Source organism: Ovis canadensis, chromosome 10 (assembly GCF_042477335.2).
Source record: "Ovis canadensis isolate MfBH-ARS-UI-01 breed Bighorn chromosome 10, ARS-UI_OviCan_v2, whole genome shotgun sequence".
Classification (NCBI taxonomy): Eukaryota; Metazoa; Chordata; class Mammalia; order Artiodactyla; family Bovidae; genus Ovis; species Ovis canadensis.
The window spans coordinates 43,073,748-43,100,404 of NC_091254.1; the positions used below are offsets into that span (position 1 = coordinate 43,073,748).

Consider the following 26,657-nt stretch of genomic DNA (forward strand, 5'->3'; position numbering starts at 1 on the left):
CTTCATGTCAGGCAATGGTCTATATATTTCATGTAATAATAACCCAAGATAACCCAACGACAGGTACCTATTATCCCAATTTTGTAGAGGGGATGCTGAGGTTAAGTAACTTACCAGCAGCCGCATATTCAGTAAGCTCTCCCTCAAAACAAACCCAAGAGATGACCACTTCTCACCATCTCTATCACTGCCACCCTGGGCTGAGCCCTCACCATCTCTCACGGGAGGCAGAGCCTCCTACCGCCTCCCTGACTCCATGCTTAACCCTCTGCAGTCTATTCTCAGCAGAGCAGCCAGAGTCATCCTCCTTTTTTAAAGATTTTTTTTTTTTTAATGTAGACAATTTTTAAAGTCTTTATTGAATTTGTTACAATATCACTTCTGGTTTATGTTTCGTTTTTTTTTTTTTTCGGCCTGGAGGCATGTGGGATCTTAGCTCCCCAATCAGGGATTGAACCCACACCCCCTGCACTGGAAGGCGAAGAATTAACCACTAGACCACCAGGGAAGTCCCCAGAGCCAGCCTTTGAAAACAGAAGTCCATTCAGAGTCCCTTTCTCTGCGCACCCCTGGCCAGCAGCTCCCCTTTACACTCAAAATGAAATCCAGCATTCAATTCACACCAGGGCCTATAAGCCCTGACAAGACTTCCCTCCTGTTTCTTGGCTTATTTCCTATTTCGTGCCCTCTGCTCATTGCACCCCAGTCACCTTGCCTTTCTTTGCTGTTCTGTGACCATGCCAGACGCTGTCCACCAACTTTATAGACTAGGTCTGAATCTGTTTGCCTGTCCACTTTATCCAAGGTGGTATTTTTTTTTTTAATAAAAAAATACTTTAAAGAGGCGGTACCTTTCTTTTTAGATAAACCCAGACTAGGAAGCACTGGGCCACGAGGTCTCTCCTGATCCCTTCTCATTCTTCTTGGCCCTGCTCATACCCTCAGGAATTCAGGCAGAAAATAACTACTCCTGACATTTATCATACAGCCAGTCATAAGGTTTGGAACTGAGCCTGCAAACCTTTGCTTCTCTCATGGCATAGACTGTACCCATCCCTGGGTGGCTGGAACCAAAAATGCATCAGGCAGGATTGAGTTACCAAAGTTCTGAGGGTACTTATGCCCTACCGGATGGACCGCTTCATCTGGGACAGCTGAGGTCAATTCTGTTACTTGACAACTAGAAAAGGATCTTGGCATCTATTTTATGGACTTTCTATGATGAGGATCTGTTTGAGTGGCTTGATTCCCATTTTTCTTTGACTTGAGAAATTTAAGATTCGAGCTCTCAGCAACCCAACTACTTACTCTGAACTTTAATTTCCCTGGTTAATATCAGTAATCACGTGAAGAATATTACTGACACATGACTCAATCAAATTCAAGTACTATACCCAGTAAGATGCTGTTTATGCTGGGATGACAAATTTATAAGCATTTCTGAGTAAAACAGACTACTCTTTCTGCCTTATTTTCATTCACAGTAGTTTTTCTTTCCCTTTATACATACTTCTATTACTTTTTCTCTTTAACCCTAAAGCCAGTGACCTGAGTTTATATAATGATATAGTAGCTCATTTTGTTATAATTACCCTCTGAAAGTCGTTATTTTAAAATACATAAGGAATGTAAAGTTTCAATACCAGAGGGCTGTGAAGATGTATTTTCAAAATGATTATTAGTTACAGTGTTTTCTATCAATTTCTGTGTCCTGTGCCCAGAACAAAGAGATACACTTTGACGGAATCGACTGGTCAAAGTGCAACAAAATTCCTAATGTAAAATCCACAGTCATAGAATGTTATGCTTCGTTACAGCATGCCTGTCACATTCTGGGGAAGTCAGGATTCGACTGCCTAACATTTCCATGACTCAATTTTTCTGTCCTCAGAATTTTATGTTACCAAGTATTGAAGAGCAAGGAGACTGCTCTTGAACCAACAACTCCACCCCTCAGGTACTGCTCTCCTCATCTATCAAATCTGGTCCTGCCTAGAACTAATGCTCTATGCTCTTGAAATGCAACTGTTTGGTGTCTGGAAGGCCAAATACCCTGATGGGCACAGAAATGAGGGAAAATGCATAAGCTTCCCCTTCACCCCGACTTCATACTAACTGTTCTAGAAATTGGTTTTATAGGGACACAGTTAAAACTTGGGCTTCCCAGGTGACCCTAGTGGTAAAGATTTTGCCTGCCAATGGAGAAGACGCAAGAGATGTGGGTTCACTCCCTGGGTCGGGAAGATCCCTTGGAGGAGGGGATGGTGACCCACTCCAATATTCTTGCCTGGGAAATCCCACGGACAGAGGAGCTTGGCGGGCTGCAGCCCATGGCAGTCACAAAGAGCCAGACGTGAGTGAGCACACGAGCACGGTTAGAACTCAACCTGAGCATGGCAGTACTACATGGACTTCAGACATTCCTCCCACTGACATTTGAATGGTGGAGAGTCGCCTATCTGTGCGCTAAGAAGTAAAACTGGAATGCAGTGTCATTAGAACTACTGGGTTGGCCAAAAAGCTTATTTGGGTTTTTCATAACATTGCACTGAAAAACCTGAACAAACTTTTTGGCCACCCTAAAACACGTACCTCTGACCATACTCTGCACATTTCCCACAAGAACAAAATAATTCAAAACTACCAGTACAAAACCTCCGTGCGCCAACGTACAAAATGGACCTAACTCATGAGATATCATATTATGATTTCCACCCGAACAAGTAAGTTCCAGAAGATAGTTTACCAACTGCCTTACACAGCTAATATGTCACTGGGAATGTTCTCTGTTTCCAGAATTCCTGTAACTTCTGAACAAGTAACTGAGACCACTCCCTGACCAATGACCAATAAGTGTACAACCTGTCTGAGACTTAAACAAAGTCAGTGAATGCATTGATCTTTCCAGTTTTTCCAGCTTCCCAAAGTACAGCGTGATTCCTGGGACAATCGTATCTCCCAGTCTGGCAAGGTTTTCACTCAGTCCCTGAGAAATTAAACATGAAAACAGATCTATCCTGGGTGAGCTGACTCACAAAGCTTAAAGGTTAAATCCACTCCCAAGACAGGCAGGAGAACTGCACAGAAAACTTTGTTTTCTAAAGAGACGATCTTGTACTAGCCTTTTGCCAAATGCATCACCCAGGAAAAGGGCCAAGAAGACAAAAACATGGTTTTAGGTAGTAGCTCAAAGTTTTCCTAATTCTGATTCATCCACTGTTTGGTTTGTGTTTACTTTGAAGAGACTGACTCTCTGCATGGCAGGATTAAATGGATACTTAATTATTTGCGGGCTTCTTTTTACTGATCAGAACAAGAATAATCAAAATACCAATTTTCCATTCACTAACCATTTGCCCTCCATCTGAAACCCCTCAGGCTATTAGTGCTTACTTTTATCTTCATCGTATGAGCCTCCTGAGCTGTTGCTGTATCTTGACTCCAGACGCGTATGGGCTCTGATGACGTTACTAAACCTGCAAATACAAGAACAGCCATCATGAGATATTGACACGTGTGTTATGTGCTGAGACACAAAAATACTATTATTTAGCGGTTGATGATGCTTTTCCTAAAAGAATACTGTAAACAGTGTACCCCACACAGTCCCTTTGTGCTTGAGCAGGCCAGTGGTCACGCCTGCTCAGGAGCACAAGTTCAAATCTTGAAAAGAAAAACATTTGAAGACTAATATGTGTGACTCCAACTAGAAAATTATAGCATCTGCTTGGAAAGAAGATGGGCATGATACTGAATAACACGAATCCTTGATCACGGGTAACCTGGCACACGGTAGAAATAATGGCTGAAAGATTGAATAAGTGAAATAAGACAAACCCAGAAATATACAAAAGTAGTTTCATAACAAATTTTGAATTTCACGAACTTTAATGTTTTCCTTAAAAGCTTTTTAGGAAAAGGTACAAGTGGAGGTGTAATACAACCAGAGGGCCTCTTTCTGTCCAGTCTTTCTGTGGCTTAAGAAGTAATCAAAAACAAACAAAACAAAAAAAGAGGTCAAAGGATAACTTTTAAAAGAGTGTTTATTTATTTGGCTGCATCTGGTCTTAGAGCATGTGGGATTTCTGCTGCACCATGAGGCGTGGCACCTTTCACTGCGAGGCCTGGACTCTTTAGCCGTGGCACAAGGGGCTCTGGAGCGCATGCGCTCAGTAGTTGCAGGGCACAGGCTTAGCTGTTCCACGGAATGTGGATCTTAGTTCACCAACCAGGGACTGAACCCACGTCTCCTGCACTGCAAGGCGGATTCTTAACCACTGGACCGCCAGGGAAGTCGTCGAAGTACAACAACTGCGTGTGCATTATCTCGTTTAATCTCACTCACTCACCTTTGAGATACACACCATTTACTCTGCCAAGGAGGAAACAGACAGAGTGAAGCAAAACAACTTGCCCGGTGTCAGCCAAGGAAGGCGACAGTTGGGACACTTTCAAGGCTGTGCTGCCTCTGAGAAGGGGGGACACTTGACCTCAGGCTGAGCTCTCGCGCCTTAGCTCGGTGACCCTGGGCAAGTTCTTTACCTCCTTGGGGACCCCGTTTCCACACCTGCCTAAGTGGAATAATAATAACACTTCAATGTTTATTTTGTTGGGGCTGTTGTAGGAATCAAAAGGAAGGATGTGAGAAAGTTTCCGAAACTATGAGATGCCGTCTAACTATAAAGTATTAATTATTATACTCTTGGATTTCTAGAATGCCTGTTCAGGGTGCCAAAGACTTACAAATCAACAACATTTTTATCACCCAAGGATCTAAAAAGTCAGGCAAGGGTGCGGCTGAGGGGAAATGAGGGTGAAATGGTACGTCTATTTATTTTACATAAAATGATACAAAGCGTGGTTTGTCTGTATTATTGACTAGGTTTTCTGTTGTAATTGATATCAGACCAACACTCTTATTTCCCTCTGAAAGGGACAAAGCGCAGGGTCCCAGCTGTCCTCATCAATGTAGGGAGAAAGAGGGGAATTTCAGGAAAAAGTGCTATTTCAGGATGTGCCATTAAAATGCTACCTTGTCCCAGGTGTATAACCTCAGAACACTGCAACAGTGATGTGACTGCTGCATTCAGAAGTGTATCAACTATAAAGCCTCTGGTTTCATTCACTCTGTAGACATTTGCAGCAGCTTTTTTTTTTTTTTTAAAGTCCTGACAAGCAATATTCCCTAGTAACGTATTTCAAACATTCTTCATTCTCACATCTTTTGGGCTATTACTTTGTGAATCCACAACCTCTTTTATCAAAAGATAAAAGGCATCTGCTGAGTTTCATACAGATCAGACCCTGTAATTGTCTAAATCAGACTAGTCCTTAAACGAAATTGGAAAAGTGTCCAACTTATTACCTTCTGAAGTTCTACAATCTATTTATGCTGATAAATGCAAAGATATAAACAGCACATGCAGAACCCAGACAGCATTCAACAAGGAATAAAACCAGGGTGATGAAAGAATTCCACATCTGTAGATTCACAGTGGGCAGAAATCTGCTAGCAACTCAAGAACGGTGATTTATCTTGGTTTTACAATTGTGTTCAGGAAGGCTGGGCAGGGAAGAGCTATAGAATGGATGGCAATTCTTCTCTTTTCCTTTTAAGACAGATTTAAAGGATTTCTAGGAGGAGTTTATGAGGCCAAGATGAAGGGGAGGAGAAAGCCCCTTCCACACTTCTTATTCTGGAGAAGATCAAAACCATAGTACAGTGAAGTGGATGCTTGGCAAAAACAATATGTAAAAACTGGCTCCCAAGAGTAAAATCTGTTTCTTTGTTTTCCTGGTTGAAGAAACTAATTTTGGGTCTAGACCCTAGAAGAATTTCAAGGATTAAGCAGACTGAATAGTCTTTTAATATAAAAGTACATGTCTTAGAAATGTATCATAAAAATAACTCTGCTAAGACTGGGTTTCCCAGGTGGCTCACGGGGTAAAGAACCTCCCTGCAATGCAGGAGATGCAGTAAGTATGGGTTAAATTCCTGGGTGGGGAAGATCCCCTGGAGGAGGACATGCCACCCACTCCAGTATTCTTGCCCGGAGAATCCCATGGACAGAGGAGCCTGGTGGGCTGCAGAGCATGGGTCGCAGAGAGTCAGACACAACTGAAGCGACTGAGTGAGAGAAAAACTAGAAAGATGAAGTGTTCCCCTAAGTTTTCTCTTGCTGATTCTGCTCAAAATTAATACGTAAGCAACCTTCTGTGGATTGCTAATCTCTATTCCTGTATCAACACAGATCACCAGAAACTTATATAGCTAAAGTTTATAGCTTTTAGTTCCTTATGAACAATCCTTTCATGGCTTTTATTAAGGGTTGATGTATTAAAAATACTCAAAGGGCTTGTTTCTGCATATTTTACAAACTGTTATTTTAATTAAAAATATGTATTCACATTATGGTTTAACTGAAAAAACTACATGATAAATACTTCTTAGAGCTTAAAGGTGCTTATTTAGTAGTTGTTTTTCAGTCGCTCAGTCATGTTCGACTCTTTGTGGCCGCATGGACTGCCAGGCTTTCCTGTTCTTCACCATCTCCCAGAGCTTGCTCAAACTCATGTCCATTAAGTCAGTGATGCCCTCCAACCATCTCGTCCTGTCATCCCCTTCTCCTCCTGCCCTCAATCTTTCCCAGCTGCACTGGGTCTTTTCCAGTGAGTCGGCTCTTCACATCAGGTGACCAAAGTACTGGAGCTTCAGCATCCGTTCTTCTAATGAATATTCAGGATCGATTTCTTTTAGGATTGACTGGTTTAATCTTCTTGCTGTCCAAGGGATTCTCAAGAATCTTCTTCAACACTACAGTTCAAAAGTGTGGCTCAGATGGTAAAAAATCCACCTGCAATGCAGGAGATCAGGGTTCAATCCCTGAGTTGGGAAGATCCTCTGGAGAAGGGAATGGCTACACATTCCAGTATTCTTGCTTGGAGAATTCCATGGAGAGAGGAGGCTGGTGGGCTACAGTCCATAAGGTGGTGAACAGCTGGACATGCCTGAGTGACTAACACACACACACACACACGCTTATTCTCTTACCCTGATTCCCTGTAGCTCAGATGGTAAAAGAATCTTCCTGCAATGCAGCAGACCTAGGTTTGATCCCTGGGTCAGGAAGATCCTCTGGAGAAGTAACTGGCAACCCATTACAGTGTTCTTGCCTGGAGAATCCCATGGACAGAGGAGCCTGACGGGCTACAGTCCACGGGGTTGCAAAGAGCTGGACACGACTGAGCAACTAACAATACTGGTTTTAATGGTTCTTTTATTATAAGCTATCTGGATTGTTTCTGTCAGTAGCTATGGTATTAAATATCTCTGAATTACATCAAAGAGCCACTGCTGCTGCTGCTCCCTCACGTCAGCTGTCAAGAACCTGGCCTCAGGACAGTGGCTTTGTACAAGCTCCACGGCGCCCCCTGCAGCCCAACCATGCAATCAAGCGACAGTCACAGCGCAGCCCCATCATCCGTGTTTCTGACCAATACCATCTCTGTAGACTTTTTGTCTAGAAGGACTGAAAAGAACAGGGTAAATATCTGTCTTCTGTAATGGGATCAGCAAGAGGGAGGGAGAAGGGGGCTGGAAGGTGTTTGGACAGCTCATCTACCTCTAGGGCTGTGACGTTTCTCCTATTTTCATTCATATGCTGAATAAATGTTTTAAAAGATGATTACTATGTGCAGCACAGTAGGGTAATCATTAAGGATAGAAATATGTCTAAGAGCCATATAATCTCTGTTTTCTAAGAATGAAAAGGTAATGGTTGAGACACAAACGTGTGTACAAGTACCCATAAATCAGCATGACAAAGCTTACAGGGAGGAAGGTGATAAGTAGACTGCAAAGAAAAATAAAGGTGCTTTTAGGCTGAAAGCACAGTCTACCATCAAAGAAAAGACAGATTATATTAGAGAAATAGTATAGGTGAAATATAGGGTTAATGTAATAATAGTATTCTGTGTGATAAAATATTAATATCAGTTCAGTTCAGTCGCTCAGTCGTGTCCAACTCTTTGTGACCCCATGAATCGCAGCATGCCAGGCCTCCCTGTCCATCACCAACTCCCGGAGTTCACTCAGACTCATGTCCATTGAGTCAGTGATGCCATCCAGCCATCTCATCTTCTGTCGTCCCCTTCCCCTTCTGCCCCTAATCCCTCCCAGCATCAGAGTTTTTTCCAATGAGTCAACTCTCTGCATGACGTGGCCAAAGTACTGGAGTTTCAGCTTTAGTATCATTCCTTCCAAAGAAATCCCAGGGCTGATCTCCTTCAGAATGGACTGGTTGGATCTCCTTGCAGTCCAAGGGACTCTCAAGAGTCTTCTCCAACACCACACTTCAAAAGCATCAATTCTTCAGTGCCCAGCTTTCTTCACAGTCCAACTCTCACATCCATACATGACCACTGGAAAAACCATAGCCTTGACTAGATGGACCTTTGTTGGCAAAGTAATGTCTCTGCTTTTCAATATGCTGTCTAGGTTGGTCATAACTTTTCTTCCAAGGAGTAAGCGTCTTTTAATTTCATGGCTGCAGTCACCACCTGCAGTGATTTTGGAGCCGAAAAAATAAAGTCTGACACTGTTTCCACTGTTTCCCCATCTATTTCCCATGAAGTGATGGGACCAGATGCCATGATCTTCGTTTTCTGAATGTTCAGCTTTAAGCCAACTTTTTCGCTCTCCTCTTTCATTTTCATCAAGAGGCTTTTTAGTTCCTCTTCACTTTCTGCCATAAGGGTGGTGTCATCTGCATGTCTGAGGTTATTGACATTTCTCCCAGCAATCTTGATTCCAGCTTGTGCTTCTTCCAGCCCAGCGTTTCTCATGATGCACTCTGCATATAAGTTAAATAAATAGGGTAACAATATACAGCCTTGAGGTACTCTTTTTCCTATTTGGAACCAGTCTGTTGTTCCATGTCCAGTTCTAACTGTTGCTTCCTGACCTGCATGTCGGTGTGATCATATATATAATCAATTAATCTACCTATAGGTAGATAAACCAATATAGTCAATATGAGGGAATTAGATATGCATGACCATATAGGTAGCACTGGGCTTCCCAATGGCCAACAGGATACAGTGATAAAGCAGGAAAGCAGGAGATAAACAAGAAAGCCTCTTACAGATATTATCTGGTTGCAATGTTATAGTGATAACTGGCTTCTTCATTTTAAAGGCCACCACTAAAAATTTAGGCAGGACACTCATAACTCTGGTCCTAAAGGGGCCTTTGAAATGAGATAATAATACATGGAAATATATCACCATTCTCCCTTAGTATAATTAAGGTGAAAAATTCAGACTATACAACGAATGATAAAGAATGTTTTACTCCCACCAGAAGACAAAAATTTCTTTAGAGAAATATGTGATTTTTTTTTCTTTTTACCATTAGGGAGTTTTCCAAAGAAGGTACCAGCAAATATAGATTAAAAAATAACATGTGAATTCATAATCTTGTACTGTCATTGATGTATAGACTATGAAAACCTTAATCGATTTCTGAGAAAGAAAAATGTTAGCAAACTATAATGGAAAAGGTCTGTCATTCATGAGCCACTGGGTCAGTGCCTTTGATCTGAAGGGAAACCCAGACATGAGCATTTTGCCTTAAGGCAGTGTGGCCAGCCAGTAATCAGCATGTTGAGGAATTTGCTGTGGCTGACTTCGAGAAAGAACTTTCAGAACTCCAGCCCTGGGTGAGATAACTTCCACCTGTAGCCCCTGATGGGTTCGCATGTACACAATGAAATCACAAAGCATCCAGGGGCTTTTAAAGCTAAATGAATTACTTTCATTATGTGATCCCCTAAATTTTCTTCAGTACGAATCTGTATCTCATTTTTTTAAATTAAGTGAAAGGGTGCCCCATTACTTTTTACTAGAAAATACTTAGCCTTATAAGTTTTCAACATCATGAGAATCATCTTAATTTTTATTTTCAAATTTAAGTCCTGTTTATCTCTTTTGGTTTGTCTCTCTGTTCTTCACATTCAACTGCAGTAAATAGTGATCCAGATGGTGCTTACTTATGAATAGTTCCTCGGCAATGTGAAAGCAGAAATATGAACAAGAGAAAGGCTGGTGCATGGGGATGACCCAGAGAGATGTTATGGGGAGGGAGGTGGGAGGGGGGGTTCATGTTTGGGAACGCATGTAAGAATTAAAGATATTAAAATTTAAAAAATAAAAAGCTAAAAAAATAAAAATTAAAAAAAAAATTAAAAAAAAAAACAAACAAAAAACAAAACAAAACAAAAAGAACTAAGGGGAAGGACATCAAGGTTTCTTTTAGACAGTGTTCTTAGTTAACCGGGCTTCCCTGGTGGCTCAGAGGTTAAAGCGTCTGCTTGCAATGTGGGAGACCTGGGTTCAGTCACTGGGTTGGGAAGATCTCCTGGAGAAGGAAATGGCAACCCACTCCAGTATTCTTGCCTGGAGAATCCCAGGGATAGAGGAGCCTGGTAGGCGACAGTCCACGGGGTTGCTAAGAGTCAGACACGACTGGGTGAGTTCACTTTCACTTAGTTAACCAATATGTGACAGAGTTAAAGGTAAAAGAAGAATGGTGATGTTTCATAGAACTTATCTCAAGACAACTACTCTAAGGAATTAGTCAAGAGCCAGATTTGCAAATTTCACACGGCTATTCCCTCTAACTCCAGATGGACTGTGCCCACCAGCAGAATAAGGTGTGGTTGTTATTAAGCCCGGGGGTAAACAGGCTTCAGCCACTAGAACAACATCCCTCTTAATCTTTGCTCTGGCTTTGCTCAGGAAGAAATGGTTATCTTTAGGGATATACAGAGCTGTCTGAAAATCAATCTGTGTTTCTAAAAAAGAAAGGATTTGTGTATGTATGTGTATGAGTGTGTGAAATTTATGAAGCCCTGCAAATGTTACTAATGCTTTGCATAGACAATTGCTGAAAGTTAAGCTGCATGTTAAACCAAATTTATGCACCAACCTCTCATCAGATTCTTTCAGTATCTTGCTCTCCTCAGCGTCTGGAAAACTGTCCTGGCCAGCAACCACTGTATTGCTGCTGGAGGTGGTTCCTGTAGATGAGATTAAAGAACAGCTCAGAAAGAAATGCTTGTTGTGGGGGTCAAGCTCAAGCCTTAAGTGATTCCAGGAAAGGATTTCCTGTAAAATCCCCTGTTTGAAAGATTCCTTGCATCTTCTGCACAATCTCAGACACTCTGAATAACCTTCCAAGCCCACACCACTGAAGCGAAGAATCCAAGACATCTATTATAGTCAAACCAAATTCCTCAACTCTCTTACAAAGTGAGGCTACAACATTCCTGAAACCCTCTCTTCCTGGCTACTTAGGTAATGCGCTTATTTATAGTGGCCAGTCCTGCTGCTAGTGGCTCTAGCATTTCTGGTTCTAGGAGTTATGAAATGAATGTCAGAACATTCCAAATGCCTAGCGTTTCCGATCCCCAGGGCACCGCTTCTCTGTGAGATCACTGCTTGGGCACCAGGGTCTGGGGCACAAAGAGGGCATAAGAGACCAAGGCGTAAGAGGAGAGAGGTTTGGAGGCAATCATGGTGTTAAGGGCAGTGAAGGGAAGACAGCATCAAGGAGTCTGAGGAGTGTGGTATATATTTCATACAATGATGCTGAGAGGCCAACTGAAAAGTGGTAACACTGGTGGAGGGGGGCAGTTTAGTCAACCCTAGGAGAACATCGGCCAAGACAATCCCATTAGATACAAGAAGGAGGGTCCAGAAGTGAGATTCCTCCATGACTACAGGGTCCACCATAAGCTCAGTCTAAAATAAACATGCATATTATCATATGTGAAACAGATCGCCAGTCCAGGTTTGATGCATGAGACAGGGTGCTCACGGCTGGTGCACTGGGACGACCCTGAGGGATGGGGTGGGGAGGGAGGTGGGAGGCGGGTTCAGGATGGGGAACACATGTACACCCATGGCTGATTCATGTCAATGTATGGCAAAAACCACTACAATATTGTAATTAGCCTCCAATTAAAATAAATAAATAAATAATAATTTTAAAAAAAACTCTGTGGCATATGAGTCCTGGGCTCTCGATTGTTGGTTATCCTTACAAGACCATTTCATTAATCGGATAAGGCGCTAAGAGTCTCTGCTATCCTTAAACCTTCTCTTAGATGAATGTATTGGGTTGGCCATAAAAGGTGGTATGGAAAAACCCGGACAAACTTTTTGGCCAACCCAATATATGTAGGAATAAGAACAAGCAGCAAGCACCTACTCGTACCCCTTCAATGCTCTACATGAAGGAACACCCACAGTTGTGGGACAAGGCATCCACCCAGCTGCCCGGCCCCTACCGGAGGCCGCTGCCGAGGCCTTGCTGCTGGCTGTGAAGCGGTAAAAGGGCGGGTTGTCACAGTGCTGGACAATGGGGTTCACCGGCTCCGTCTGCTGCAGCTCGAACAGCAGCTCCTCCATGGTCTGAATGGTGTTGTTCCGGCACAGGTAGACGGCCACCTTCTTGATCTGAGACGAGAAACGGAACACAAGGGATATTTCCCAGAGCAGCCCATGGGGATGCGAGGTTGTCGACAGCAGAGGTGTAGCCTGCTCATTTGGATGACCGCGACACCTCCCAGGAGCGCTCACCATCCTTCTCTCCTAGGACGAGCCAAGGGTCTGGATTACAGCTGCCCAGTGGGAGCGGGGAGGGGGAAGGATGGGAAGAAGGGACAGTTAGGGAGCTGGGATGGATATGTACACACTGCTATGCTTAAAATGCATCACCAGCAAGCACCGACTGTAGAGCACAAGGAACTCTGCTCAGGGTTATGTGGCAGCCTGGATGGGAGGGGAGTCTCCATCTGGTGGAGAATGGATACCTGTGTACGCATGGCTGAGTCCCTTTGCTGTTCACCTGAAACTATCACAATATTGTTAACTGGCTAAATCCCAATACAAAATAATTTTTTTTTAAAAAGCCAATCTTCAACCTGAAGACAAAAAAGTCACCTTTTCTCACATGTACATCTAATAGGAGTGGGTTGTTAAAAGTCTTACCTTCCCTCATGGCTGAGTTTACAAAAGCTACTTTTGGAATAACTTGTGGGCTAAGGATGACTTCTATCTAAACTTAAAACTTGCTATCTGGGGGCCTCCCTGGTAGTCTAATGGTTAAGACTTCACCTTCCAGTGGGGGCAGGGAACTAAGAACCCACATGCCTTGTGGCCAAAAATCCAAGACATAAAACAGAAGCAGCATTCTAACAAATTCAATACAGACTTTAAAAATGGTCCACATTAAAAAAAAAATCTTCCAACAAAACAAAACAAAACAAACCTTACCATCTAAGGTCTTATCTTGAGAAAGTATTTTATTTATGCAAACCATGGGAGAAAAACTGCTAGCTGTGTTCATTTAAAAAGGAACTCGGTCTCCCGTTACTCTCTTTAACCAGAGAAACAGACGAGTTTGAGCTGTTTGCATGGTTTTAGGTTTTAAAAATAACTCTGGATTAAATCTCTGCCTTACTGCAACCCTCAAGCCTGAGGCTCAGAAGCGCCAATGAGGCTTACATGGCCCAGAACAGCAGGGCAGGCAGGCACAAAACCTCTCAGAAAAACAACCAGCACACAGACACCAACTGTGCGAGGGTTTTCAAAATGCAGTCACTTCACTGATCACCTCACCTTTAAATGCAGACACGAAGGTGGCACGTCAGTAGGATTTTTCTGTTGCTTGTTTCTCTCTTTTACTACCTATCTTTGAAGAGATAAACTGGAATATTCTGCATATTTATTGTTTTAAGAGCATCAGGATGTAAACACAGAACAATTTTTATTAGTAATAATATAATGTGTTACCTAGTATCTCTTACATAATGGGTCTAATGTCTCTAGAAGAAAGATTTAGGTAATTATGAAAAGAATGCTACTGCTGCTAAGTCACTTCAGTCATACCCCACTGATTGGGACCGCATGGACTGCAGCCCACCAGGCTCCCCTGTCCGTGGGATTCTCCAGGCAAAAATATTGGAGTGGCTTGCCATGCCCTCTACCTTCCCGACCCAGGGATCGAACCTGTGTCTCTTACGTCTCCTGTATTGGCAGGCAGGTTCTTTACCACTAGTGCCACCTGGAATGTGGACTCCTTAATCTCAAAGTTTCTGGGTTCAAAGACTTACAAAGGGGATGACAGAGACGCCACGAGCACACTAGCTTGCAATGCAGGGGGCAGAATGGAACTTCTATGTACCATCTAGAAAGCTCACAGGAGATGAACATGACTGACGAAATCTGACATCTCTATTCTGCTTGTGCAATGATAACATTCTGACTTGCAATCGTGGATGGAACCAGCGACAGAATAAGGACCCCAGCCTTGGAGGGGCACTCACATAGGGCAGGAGGAGCGTGTCGCTGCTGACCCCGCACAGGCTGATCAGGAACTGCAAGGTGATCCGCAGGTTGTTGCTCCATTTCTCGTTGTTGGCTAATGCATTCCAGGCATTTTCCATCTCCGGTCCAGGAACTTCATCCCCATACTGTAACCGACAAAATAAAACCCGGCCAGGGAGATGCGTGGGAAAAATGTGAGGATGCAAAATGTCTGATGAAAAGTCATTTCAACAGTCACAGTCATCTCAAAATCATTAAGAAGGGGGAGAATGGCCACGCGTCGCAAAGATGCCACTTTTCAAGAATTTATAATGCACACTTCACTAGTGCACAGTACTTATTCACATGATGATTCAAATGCTAGGATCATACAATAATGATGATAACTGAGATCACGATTACAACTGTGCTAAAATACACGTAATGAAGCGTCCCACTGTAATCATTTTCTAGGTGGGCCATTCAGTGGCCTGAAGCACGTTCACACTTGTGCAATGGCCCCCACCATGCACACCCTGTTGTTGAGACTGTTAATGGCAGGCACCACTTTCCTGGGGTTTGATTAACCCCGGGTTTCCTGGGATGTGGGAGCCCATGAGGAAGGTGCAGCTCCTCAGTGCTTACCTTGGCCGTCATGTACATGAGGTTGTTCAGCACCAGGGACGTCGCCTCCGGGGAGCCCCAGCCACTGCCTTTCAGCCCCTGAGAAGCTGTCATGTCTCCCTCGCGGTCCTTGGCATCGTCCTCGGGGCTGCTGGGGCTGGACCCCGGGAGGAGCAGCCTGCTGTCCACCAGCTCGATGTTGTGCAGCCAGGGCAGCAGGTAGGTGAGCATGATCTGACGCCCGTTGGGATGCGTTGTGGGGAAGCGCTGGCTGACTTCTGCAGAGAGTGGCAGAGACCACGAGCCATGTCATCTCATCAGACTGAACCAAAAGGTGAACAGCTAGCGGAAGTAGTACGTTAGAGCGGACAAAACAGGAATCAGAAGGACATATGCCCAGATCCCAGTTTGTCCACATACTAGCTGCATGAGACTCTGGGTTAGTTACTGAAGTTCTCTGTTCCTTAGTTTCCTCATCTGTAAAATGGGCCAATCAGGTCCCACACTAGTTGACTGTGAAGACACAATATGCCTGTCATCCTGCAGGCTCTTAATAAACAGCAGTTAGGATTATTATGGGCTTCCCTGGTGGCTCAGACAGTAAAGAATCTGCCTGCAATGCAGGAATCCTGGGTTTGGTCCCTGGGTCAGGAAGATCCCCTGGAGAAGAGAATGGCTACCCACTCCAGTACTCTTGTCTGGAGAATTCCATGGACAGAGGAGCCTGGCAGGATACAGTCCATGGGGTCACAAAGAGTCGGACAAGACTGAGGGACTAACACTTACTTAGGATTATTATAACGATGACTATTATCTCTCCATTATACCTAAATTTTACAAAGTGCCATCAGCTGTTAAAAAGTGAGCTGCAACCCTCCAGGAAGAACAAACCCAGGGTGTGATGTCCCATTTGTGGTGTCCACAAGAAAACTGCCAACTATGTTGAAGGTGTGTGCTTGATGGTGCGCTCTGTCTTATGAAATAAATGAGTCAAAAAGGTACAACTGTATGGCCAGTCTTCTCACCATTACTTCCTCTGATAGCATTTCTGCATTGTTTCACTGGCAGCAGCGTTTCATCTTATGATCTGAATAAGTTTTCTACAGAAACAAAAGCACAGCTTTATATACCTACTGCAAGCTCTGAAGTCATCTCCTGTTTCTAATATTTATAGAAGAATTCGTTTTATCCCAAGGGACATTAGAAAGCCTGGCCTAATGTATCTGTTATCATCCAGCATGGCATGCAATCTCATTTAGAGAGCTCGTGCCTGCTACACAACAGAACAACACAGATGCCAGCAGACGATCCACTGTATCCTTGAAACAGAGACTTTAATTGATTTGGCCTTTGTCCTAAAATTACAGCTCTTTTATTTTGAAGAATAAGAGTATATTTAATGCTGTGCTACAAGTCAGAAATGTTATGCTGTTATATATCACACAGGTCAAAATCTCAAAACTGACTTAGTGTCCAAACTTACATGGATGTGATGACTGACACTATGGACGTTCATGACACATATTCAGATTCCTATAAAAGCACCACACTTATTTAGTCCAATATACCGGACCTTTTCTTGTTGCAGAAATGCTCTTCCAGGCACCATGGAGATAGGAAGGATTAAAGATGTGGTCCTCTCCTGAGGAGGAAGCTCTGAGACTAGCTGCGTCTACAGATAACCCTGGGGCCAGGTAGAAAGCGGCGAATGACAGAACAGAAGCAGGGTCCTTTGGGCTTCGATGGAAGAAAAGATCTGGTTATAAAGATCTGGGGCACTTTGATGGCAAAAGAACCATTTAAACTCTGCTAGAAAGATCTGGGGCAGGGGGAGGTTCCTTGGTGGTTCAGTGGTAAAGAACTGGCCTGTAAACAAAGGAGATGTGAGTTTCACATTGGGTCAGGAAGATCTCCCGGAGAAGGAAATGGTAGCCCACTCCAGTATTCTTGCCTGGGAAATCCCTCAGACAGAGGAGCCTAGAGGACGAGAGTCTATTGGGTCGTCGCAAAGAGTAGAACACAACTTAGCGATTAAACAAAAGAAAGCACTGGGGCTTGGGAGAGAATTAAATCTTTCCAGTCATAGGGACAACTATTTTAAGACTGTCATCTTTCAACAGCAGTATATAAATCTACAGACTTTTCGGAGCAGTAATCACCTTCTATCATATTACTTATTTATGTAAAACAAATTTGTATTTATAAATGTCATGTTTATAAAATTTATAAGCAATTTCCTTACTGATACTGTCTACTACATCTTGTCTGTTAGTCATAAGTCCGAGAGGGTAGGGATCTCTGTTTGGGGTACCCCATGCTTCCAGATCAGTTGTAAAGATGTTTTAAAGGGAAAAGAGAAAAAAGAAATGCTGTGACATGCAGACATCATTCACCTCTCCAGAAACAAATTAAATAAACTGTAAGACAATGTCAGTGGGATGCTAGATCATTTTCTGGCTGTTTGGGCAAGACCTAAATAACTGGCTTGGCTTCTTACAAGGAATTAAGTCATATGAAACTACAGGCAGTAAAAACCTCACCACAGGGTTTTTAATAGTAAAGGCAGTATAAACAAAGGCTGGGAATCCATTATAATCTCCTTATTTTCCCATGCTATTTTATAAAAGTTATTTTTCATACGTTGAAATAGCCAAAAGGTCAATTCTTGACAGAAACTAAGGCTGAACTCGCTTGTAACTCATATCTGCTAGACTGTTTCTCTTCTCTCTCTCCAATTGTCAGACTCTCTCCTCTTACCAGCTCCTCCCTTGAAACAAGCTCAAATCTAGCTCATCCTCTGACTGCATCCACCGTAAGCCCCGTCCTCTCTTTCATTGCTTCTTTCTCAGCCAAGCCCCTAAGATCTGGCTTCTGCTGCTACTTCTCCCTGGAAATGATAGACAGTTACCAATGAATTGTGAACTTCACAGGGTTATCTTCAGACTTTATCCCGCAGGGTCCCACTATTCTGTAGGAGGTTGCGGACCACTTACTCCCTCTACCTAAGTCCTGTCTCCTCTACGTCTCCATGAAACGCACCCTCTAGGTGTTCTCGCCCCTTCCCTCTTTGCTCCCTCACACTTCCTTGGCCTGGTCCTTAAAAGTTGGTCCGGGTTTTTTCTTTCACTCTGTGCTCTCTCCACTCATGACCTCATTTATTCCTATGGTTCTTGTCCTCAATGGTCTTCCATGAGCCACTGCCACTGGGCCTTCCCTTGGCCCTGGTCTATCTATACACGAGGGTGTCCAACAGACACCTGAACCCGATAACCCAAACTGATCTGCGTGTGAGCTCATATCTCTGCCTCGCCTGGACCCTCCTCTTCTCCTCGAATCAGCTCTCCAGATGGGGTTATCACTCCCCCACCTCCCGGATAACACACCAGGCACCTCCTTCGTGGACTCTGCCCACAGCTCTTGACTCTGGTCTCCCTCTCTGCTCTCATGCTCAGGCCCTCATCATATCCTCCTTGGACTGGTGTCATCGTCTCTCAACTGCTCTCCTCTCTCTAGACAGGATGTTCTGTCATCCACTCAGCGCTCCACAGGAAGAGTCTCTCTAAAACTTCACTCTGATCTCACCCCTCTCTCTTCTTGTTTGAAACTGACGAGCGGCTTTCAAAACCCAAGCAGCTTGCTTGAACGTCCTCCCTGTTCACAGACTTCTGAGGGATTTCAAGGAGCACGGATGTAGTCTCTGACCTGCAAACTCCTAGGAACACAATAAAGGGCTTCCAAGATTGACTTCTGCCTCTCTGTCCATAATCATCTCAAACTTTCCCCCTTCTCTGCATGTTATATTAGCCAAACCCCCTACATAATCTCTCAAATGCACCATGTTATCTTATACCTCTAAGCCAATGCGTACGCTATTTCCTTTTCCTGTCATGCCAATCCACTTGCCAACTGCAATGTCAACTATTTATCTGCTTTGCAAATTTCTACTCTTCTTTCAAACTGCAGCTCAGACATCAACTTCTCTGGGAAGTCTTTCCTGATATTCTTGACCCAGTAATTGATGACTTCTTGATCTTCCATCTCACAGAGAGAATGTGCATCTCATACAGAAGTGTAATTTTTAAAATTACACTTGCTACACTGTATCACAATCATATGCTTGTACATTTTTCTTTATTACTAGACGATGAAACTTCGATGGGAGAGACTGCTTTATTTGCCTCTGTATTTCTAGGATCCAAGCACAGTGCCTGGCATACAAATCTTGGTAGAAGTGAAGAAAAATAAATGTTAGTTTTCCAAGAAGAAAATTAGTTTATCCAAAAGGTTTTTCTTGAGTCCTCCCACTGTTTCAGGCACAATGCAAGGATGTGACTAACCTATCTCAAATAAATGGATTTTCCAAAACATTATTCACAGAGATTACTTGTAAATTTGTGCCCTAAATCAAACTCTCAGCAAATACGTAGCAACATTCAAGCTGCAAAATACCATCAACATCATCACCAAAAAGCAACTGACGGCAATTACTTGTATGAGAAGTTTTGTGTGTGTGTGTGTGTGTGTGTGTGTGTGCGTGCGTGCATGCGGGGGGGCACATGCTCAGTCGTGCCTGAGTCTTTGTGACCCCATGGACTGTAGCCCACCAGGATTCTCTATCATGCGATTTTCCAGGCAAGAAAACTGGAATGGGTTGCCATTTTCCCCTCCAGGGGATAAAGTTATATCACTCACATTTGTCCTCTGTTTGTTTATACCCACACTGTTTTAGATAAACATACTCTTTTATATTTAAGGATATTCTGGAATTTACTTTTATATGTAACTGAACTTGCATGCGTGCTCAGTCACACAGTTGTGTCCGACTCTTTGGAACCCCATGGACTGAAGTCTGCCAGGTTCCTATGTCCATGGAGTTTTCCAGGCAAGAGTACTGGAGCAGGTTGTCATTTCCTACTCCAGGGATAACTGAACTTAGCCCAGTGCAATTTTGATTGATGAATTTATTATCAATAATTTTGGCTCTCAATTACACTAGAATTTTAAGAGTAAGAATACTTAGGGCAGAAAGGATCACACATGCCATGACTGACTATTGCCCGGTACCTGAGAAGAGAGGAAGAGTGAGCTCGGGGTACATCCTGGCCAGCTCGCACGACAAGAAGGCCAGCGACACGCTGTAGAGGGGTGGCAGTGGGCCGTGCGTCCCATACAGGATACTGCCAGGTCTTTGTTCGGCTACTTTCTTCGAGTACACAAAAAGCTTTGCTTCAAGGATCTATAAAGAAGTAGGAGAGTAGCTTCATGTAAACACATGTAAAAATGCGTATTTGTAAAACTGAGATAATATTGTTACCAGTTTTGTACTATGACTTATTAAAATTATACTGCTCTCATGTGTCCACAATAAAAAAAAAAGAAATACGAAAGTTATAAACAGTATGAAAAAGCATTGGCTGGCTATCTCAAGAGTATTTATATTGAATACAGTTTTGTAATAAACTAAGGAATGCATATTTTAACACTGTATGAAAGGCAAAGCATCAGTTACTGCCTAAGTTTAGAGATAATTAAGTATTACTTTCTCACTCATCATATCCACCAGTGATATGCAGAAATACGTGAATGTGTATCAATAAACCGCAATTCAGTGATCAACTACCACTTCCATTTTGTGTGTTCAGGGATGGAAGTTTCTCTGTAGTCAGTGATACATGCCTGCATGAGCTGCATGGAGATTTCATAAATCTCTCTGTTGGTGTCAGAGGCCTTGAACAGAACAAGGTTTAACAGCGTCACTATGTCAAAGGGATAGTTCCTAAAACAAAACAAAACAGTACAGTTTATGGGGTAGCCTGGTTAGTAACCTTGATAAATCACTACCTCTCAAAATTCTAGACAGCACACTGACCTCAGTCACACTTACTAATGACACTCCCAAGCCCATTTCACCATCCCCACCTGCTGCTTATCAGTAGGTGAAGGGAAGTTGCTCTGAGGTTAAAACTGAACACTGTCACATCAGCTCAGTGAACACAAAAGTCTACCTATTGCTAATCCATTTTTGATGAAAACCAAGAACAAGAGGAAAAGACAGAAGACAGTATGTCCAAACTCAACAGCTCACTGACTTAATATTTTCATTCAATCCATCTAAATGTATTGAGCACCAAACATCTATCAGAAACAACTGCAAGGTACTGATGATACTAAATTAGTCAGGCTGGTGCCCTCTCTTAAGGGAAACTCACAGTTGAGTTAAGGAGACAAACTATACAGTCTAGTTATGAGGAGGAACCTGGGATTGTCTGTAGATGATACAAAAATGCTGACAAGGGACACTACATCAGGCTTGGGGTTAGAGGACACACTTCCAAGGAGGAAACAAGTAAACTGAGTCTTGAAGCACCAGGAGACAGGGGGATTGTAGCAAGGCCACGGAAGGGGTAACACGGGGTGCATTCTATGCATAGAGAATAGCTTCTTGAAAGACTCTGCATGTCAAAATACCCCTCCCCCATACACAGGATTTTAAACCTAAATGTGCTTATACTACCTACATGTCCATGTTTCACTGGACAGTGAAGCTCACTTACTCTTCTCAGCAGCTGTACAGGGTTCCATAGTATCAAGTGTCTGTCACTCAGTCGTGTCCAACTCTGCGACCCCGTGCACTGTAGCCCGTCAGGCTCCTCTGTCCATGGGATTTCCCAGGCAAGAATACTGGAGTGGGTTGCCATTTCCTTCTCCAGGAGACCTTCCTGACCTAGGGATCGAACCCAGGTCTCCTGCACTGCAGGGAGATTCTTGACCATCTGAGCCATCAGAGAAGCCCTGCCCATACTATGGGCAAACCATAAATGACCACTCTTGCCGTGGACGCTGTGCCGCCTAGACCTCCCTTCAGGACAGAGGTGCTCTGTCCTCCCACTACCATGCTGGAGGCTGATCTCTCTGGTTGAATCCTTTGGGAACTGCCTAGACCAAGGTCATGCACGCTCCCCAACAGTGCTTCCCATGGGATTGCTTGAAGTTTCTTTCCTCTACCAGGTCCTGTCTCCCTCACTTCCTCACAGATGTTGATCCCAAGGGCATTCCCTAATAAATTTCCTGAACTCAAATCTCTACCGCAGGGTTCTATTTCCTGGGAAAGCCAAGCTTGGACACACACTGACAGATGTTAAAGGTTATTTTTATTTTTTTCACTATGATAACTTCACAAACACCAAATAGGCAAGTATTTCTTTAGAACAGATTTCTAGACAAGGTCGTGCAGGGTCCAGGGGCATACTTAAAATTTTGGTAGATACTGCTGCTATACTACTGTCCAAAGTGGTTTTACCAATTAGCACTCTAACATGATTACTTTTCTAGAACTATAATTTTAAATGAACAAAAATACACGAGGTTGATGAGAAACTGGGCAAAGCTCCCCACATGACGGTGGTGAGGATGGTGATGAGCCATGGGTAATGTGTATGTTATGACATGCTGACTTTGTGTGAGTTACCATACCAAGCCCTTTACCAAGATTTCTGACTTAATCTTCACAACAAGCCTGTGAGGCTTAGAGATGTTAAATTCTCACCCAAGGTCAGGGAGAAGGAATGGAGCCTGGATACCATCCCAGATTTGACTCCCAAGAATTCAAACACTTATCCACTGTGCTGTCTACCTCCCAGACACCCCACAATATGTCATTTCATGACCAGTCTAATTTAGCATTCTTATGAACTGCAGTATCTGGAAACAGACCTTTCTGTGAAAACAGAAAGGTAACTTTCTTCTGAGCCCTACAAGTAGCAGAGATGTCTTACCTACATTGCTGTCTCTCATTCTGGGACTTAATACATATATATTTTTATATAAATAAACACTGGAAACTACTAGGGATCACTGGGGATTTAAAGGCAGGAGAAGAGTAGACAAAGCTGCCCTCTTATGCAGGGTTATGCCCTTAACCATGTAATCAGGGAATTCAATTAGCTGCTTAAAACTGAGTTATGGAATTGAAGGGGAACCACACTGAAAGAAATAATACAGATACAGAAAATGAAAGAAACCCAGAGAAGGAAAAAATCAGAAAGCTCTCCAATGTGTTCAAGAGTACAAATAAAACATCTGTACTTAGACATTTAAAATAGGCTTAGAAACAGAATCTTACATTTTTCAATATTTAATTATTCAGCATAGACAGTGGAAGGATAAAAGAAAGACAGCTATGATCATAAGAATAAAAATAAAATGGTAAAATAAATATAAAAGGTAGATGTGGTTCAGAAAGTAAATAAGAAATAAAACTGATTTTTTTTTCCATTTGAAAGAGAGGAAATTTTGAAGAATTTGAGAAATACCCATTAGCTCTGGCTTATCTAGAACTAACTGATGAAACTAAAGATTTGAGATATTTTAAAGAGAAATGGATTTTACCAGTTGATATGATTACATCATAGCTCTTTGCCTCCAACAGCTGTTGAATAATAATAGTAATAATAATAGTGTTTACAGGGTGCTTACTATGTGCTAGACCTTTGGTCAAGAGATTGTTTTTCTTTAATCCTTACCCTAACCCTGTTCCCACTCGTATTTCACAAATGAGTAAGCATTTGAAGTAAGTTGTTCAAGATCACACAGCTTAATGAGAGACAGAGCTAGAATTCAATCTCAAGACATTATGTTTCCAGAGTCTAAATTCCCAAACTCTGTGCTCTGCCAAAATTCTCCAGGTGACACCATCACCAGTTAGGGAGGACGACAGGCATTCAGGAAAGATAAGCTTCCCTGTCTTTTTTGGTAATAGATGGATGCTATTCTCTTAAGAAATGTGGGTCATTTACTTTTAAGAATTCAAGTTTTGCTAGATCACTTTCTAACATCATACACAAAATAAACTCACAATGGATTAAAGATCTAAATATAAGACCAGAAACTATAAAACTCCTAGAGGAGAACATAGGCAGAACACTCTCCGACATAAATCACAGCAGGATCCTCTATGATCCACCTCCCAGAATTCTCGAAATAAAAGCAAAAATAAACAAATGGGATCTAATTAAAATTAAAAGCTTCTGCACAACAAAGGAAAATATAAGCAAGGTGAAAAGACAGCCTTCTGAATGGGTGAAAATGTTAGCAAATGAAGCAACTGACAAACAACTAATCTCAAAAATATACAAACAACCTATGCAGCTCAATTCCAGAAAAATAAATGACCCAATCAAAAAATGGGCCAAAGAACTAAATAGATATTTCTCCAAAGAAGACATACAGATGGCTAACAAACACATGAAAAGATGCTCAACATCACTCATTATTAGAGAAATGCAAATCAAGACCACAATGAGGTACCACTTCACACCAGTCAGAATGGCTGCAATCCAAAAGTCTGCAAGCAATAAATGCTGGAGAGGGTGTGGAGAAAAGGGAACCCTCTTACACTGTTGGTGGGAATGCAAACTAGTACAGCCACTATGGAGAACAGTGTGGAGATTCCTTAAAAAATTGCAAATAGAACTGTCTTATGACCCAGCAATCCCACTTCTGGGCATACACACCGAGGGAACCAGAACTGAAAGAGACACGTGTACCCCAATGTTCATCGCAGCACTGTTTATAATAGCCAGGACATGGAAACAACCTAGATGTCCATTAGCAGATGAATGGATAAGAAAGCTGTTGGTACATATACACAATGGAGTATTACTCAGCCGTTAAAAAGAATACATTTGAATCAGTTCTAATGAGATGGATGAAACTGGAGCCAATTATACAGAGTGAAGTAAGCCAGAAAGAAAAACACCAATACAGTATACTAACACATATATACGGAATTTAGGAAGATGGTAATGATGACCCTGTATGCGAGACAGCAAAAGAGACACAGATGTGTAGAGCGGACTTTTGGACTCTGAGGGAGAGGGAGAGGGTGGGATGATTTGGGAGAATGGCATTGAAACATGTATACTATCATGTAAGAAAAGAATCGCCAGTCTATGTTCGATGCAGGATACCGGATGCTTGGGGCTGGTGCACGGGGATGACCCAGAGAGATAGTATGGGGAGGGAGGTGGGAGGGGGTTCATGTTTGGGAACTCATGTACACCCGTGGTGGATTCATGTCAATGTATGGCAAAACCAATACAGTATTGTAAAGTAAAATTTAAAAAAAAAAGAATTCAAGTTTTGACATAAGTCAGAAAGAGAAAGACAAACACTATATTAACACACATACATGGAGTTTAGAAAGATGATGTTGACAGTCCTGCACGCAAGGCAGCAAAGGAGACACAGACGTAAAGAACAGACTTTCGGACTCTGCGGGAGAAGGCGAGGGTGCGATGATGCGAGAGCAGCACTGAAACACGTGTATCACCCTATGTAAAACAGCTGACCAGCAAGCTTGATACATAACGCAGGGCACTCAAAGCCGGTGCTCTGGGACAACCCACAGGGACGGGATGGGGAGGGAGGTGGGAGGCGGGTTCAGGAGGGGGCGGGCACATGTGCATTTGTGGCTTATTCGTGTTGATAGATGGCAAAAACCATCACATTATTGCAATTATCTTCCAATTAAAATAAATAAAATTTTAAAAACTTGATCAAAAAAAAAGAATTCAAATTTGCTGTACCTGATTTAAATCAGGAAAGATTTACAGTTAAGGCAAGATAGATAGGCATATAAACAACAATGACAATAAAAACCACCTCCAAAAATAAACCCAACATAATTCTTTAAAAATTAAAACTTCGATCTTGTATATACTTCTAAAACATCTATTAAATATATTTGAGGAGTATGCTGGAGAATAAGAGTGAAAACAATGAATTCGTAAGTATTTAATTAAATGTGAAGAGAATTCTGCTGAATTAAGCCAATGATTGGAAGCGGTCTATACTTTTAATAGACAGCACATTATTTACCTTGGTTTACAACCTCGGAAAGCCATTTAGTCTCTTTCGCAATTTCCTAATCTGTTCTAAAGTGATATAATTTGGAATTGATGGAAAAATTAATGAGAACACACACAGCAGCCAAATAGTTATTGGAACTAATGCTGGCAGACAGATGAACTGTTTTGTGCTATAGTACTGAGCTGCATTTAATAGCTTTTACTCAAATATGAAACATATCATGAAAAAGCCTCCAAAACTAATACTATCAGTTTTACGATCACTTTCTACTTTTATCTTCACTTTCCTTCGTCTTATTCATGTTCCACTCCGACTTCCAAATCTCTCAATGTCAGTAGAGTCAGACTGTAGTTATAATTACAGTTATAATTTTGACTGGAGACCAGCAAGCTCACAACACACACACATTTACAGAAATAAAAGGAACTGAAAAGAATGCGGAGAACCATTTTTTCCTACTGTCACAGCAGTCGAATATAAAGATTTATATATTAGCTATGTAAAAATTGCTTTCATTCTGAAGGCAGAAAATTTTAATCTACATTTTTAAAATGTTAAATCTTTTAGGTATTTTAAAGTCAATTACAAGTGGTTCCTTAATAAATGAATCTGCCTATAAGTTGCCATATTCCTACAAAAATACAGCCAATATTTGATCATATATTGTAAATAAAGTAATTATTATATATAGTATGTAATAATTATTATATATAATATAATTATTATATATATACTAAAATAAAGTAGTTATTTTACTTTACAGGAAGAGTTCTTTGCTTTAGAATATGTCTTGT

At 42.2% G+C, this 26,657-nt stretch overlaps 1 protein-coding gene across 5 annotated transcripts in view; it reads right to left on the reverse strand.

Moving 5' to 3' along the window:
* FRY (FRY microtubule binding protein) overlaps positions 1-26,657 on the reverse strand; it is a 438,786-nt gene that overhangs the window by 59,726 nt on the left and 352,403 nt on the right. For all 5 annotated transcript variants that reach the window (XM_069601592.1, XM_069601589.1, XM_069601588.1 and 2 more), the window contains 7 exons: positions 20,671-20,770; positions 20,059-20,230; positions 15,016-15,272; positions 14,391-14,537; positions 12,351-12,519; positions 10,988-11,078; positions 3,394-3,476 (listed from right to left, as the gene is read on the reverse strand). In XM_069601592.1, the coding sequence (XP_069457693.1) occupies positions 3,394-3,476; positions 10,988-11,078; positions 12,351-12,519; positions 14,391-14,537; positions 15,016-15,272; positions 20,059-20,230; positions 20,671-20,770 (1,019 nt within the window). The remainder of the gene's footprint in view (positions 1-3,393; positions 3,477-10,987; positions 11,079-12,350; positions 12,520-14,390; positions 14,538-15,015; positions 15,273-20,058; positions 20,231-20,670; positions 20,771-26,657) is intronic.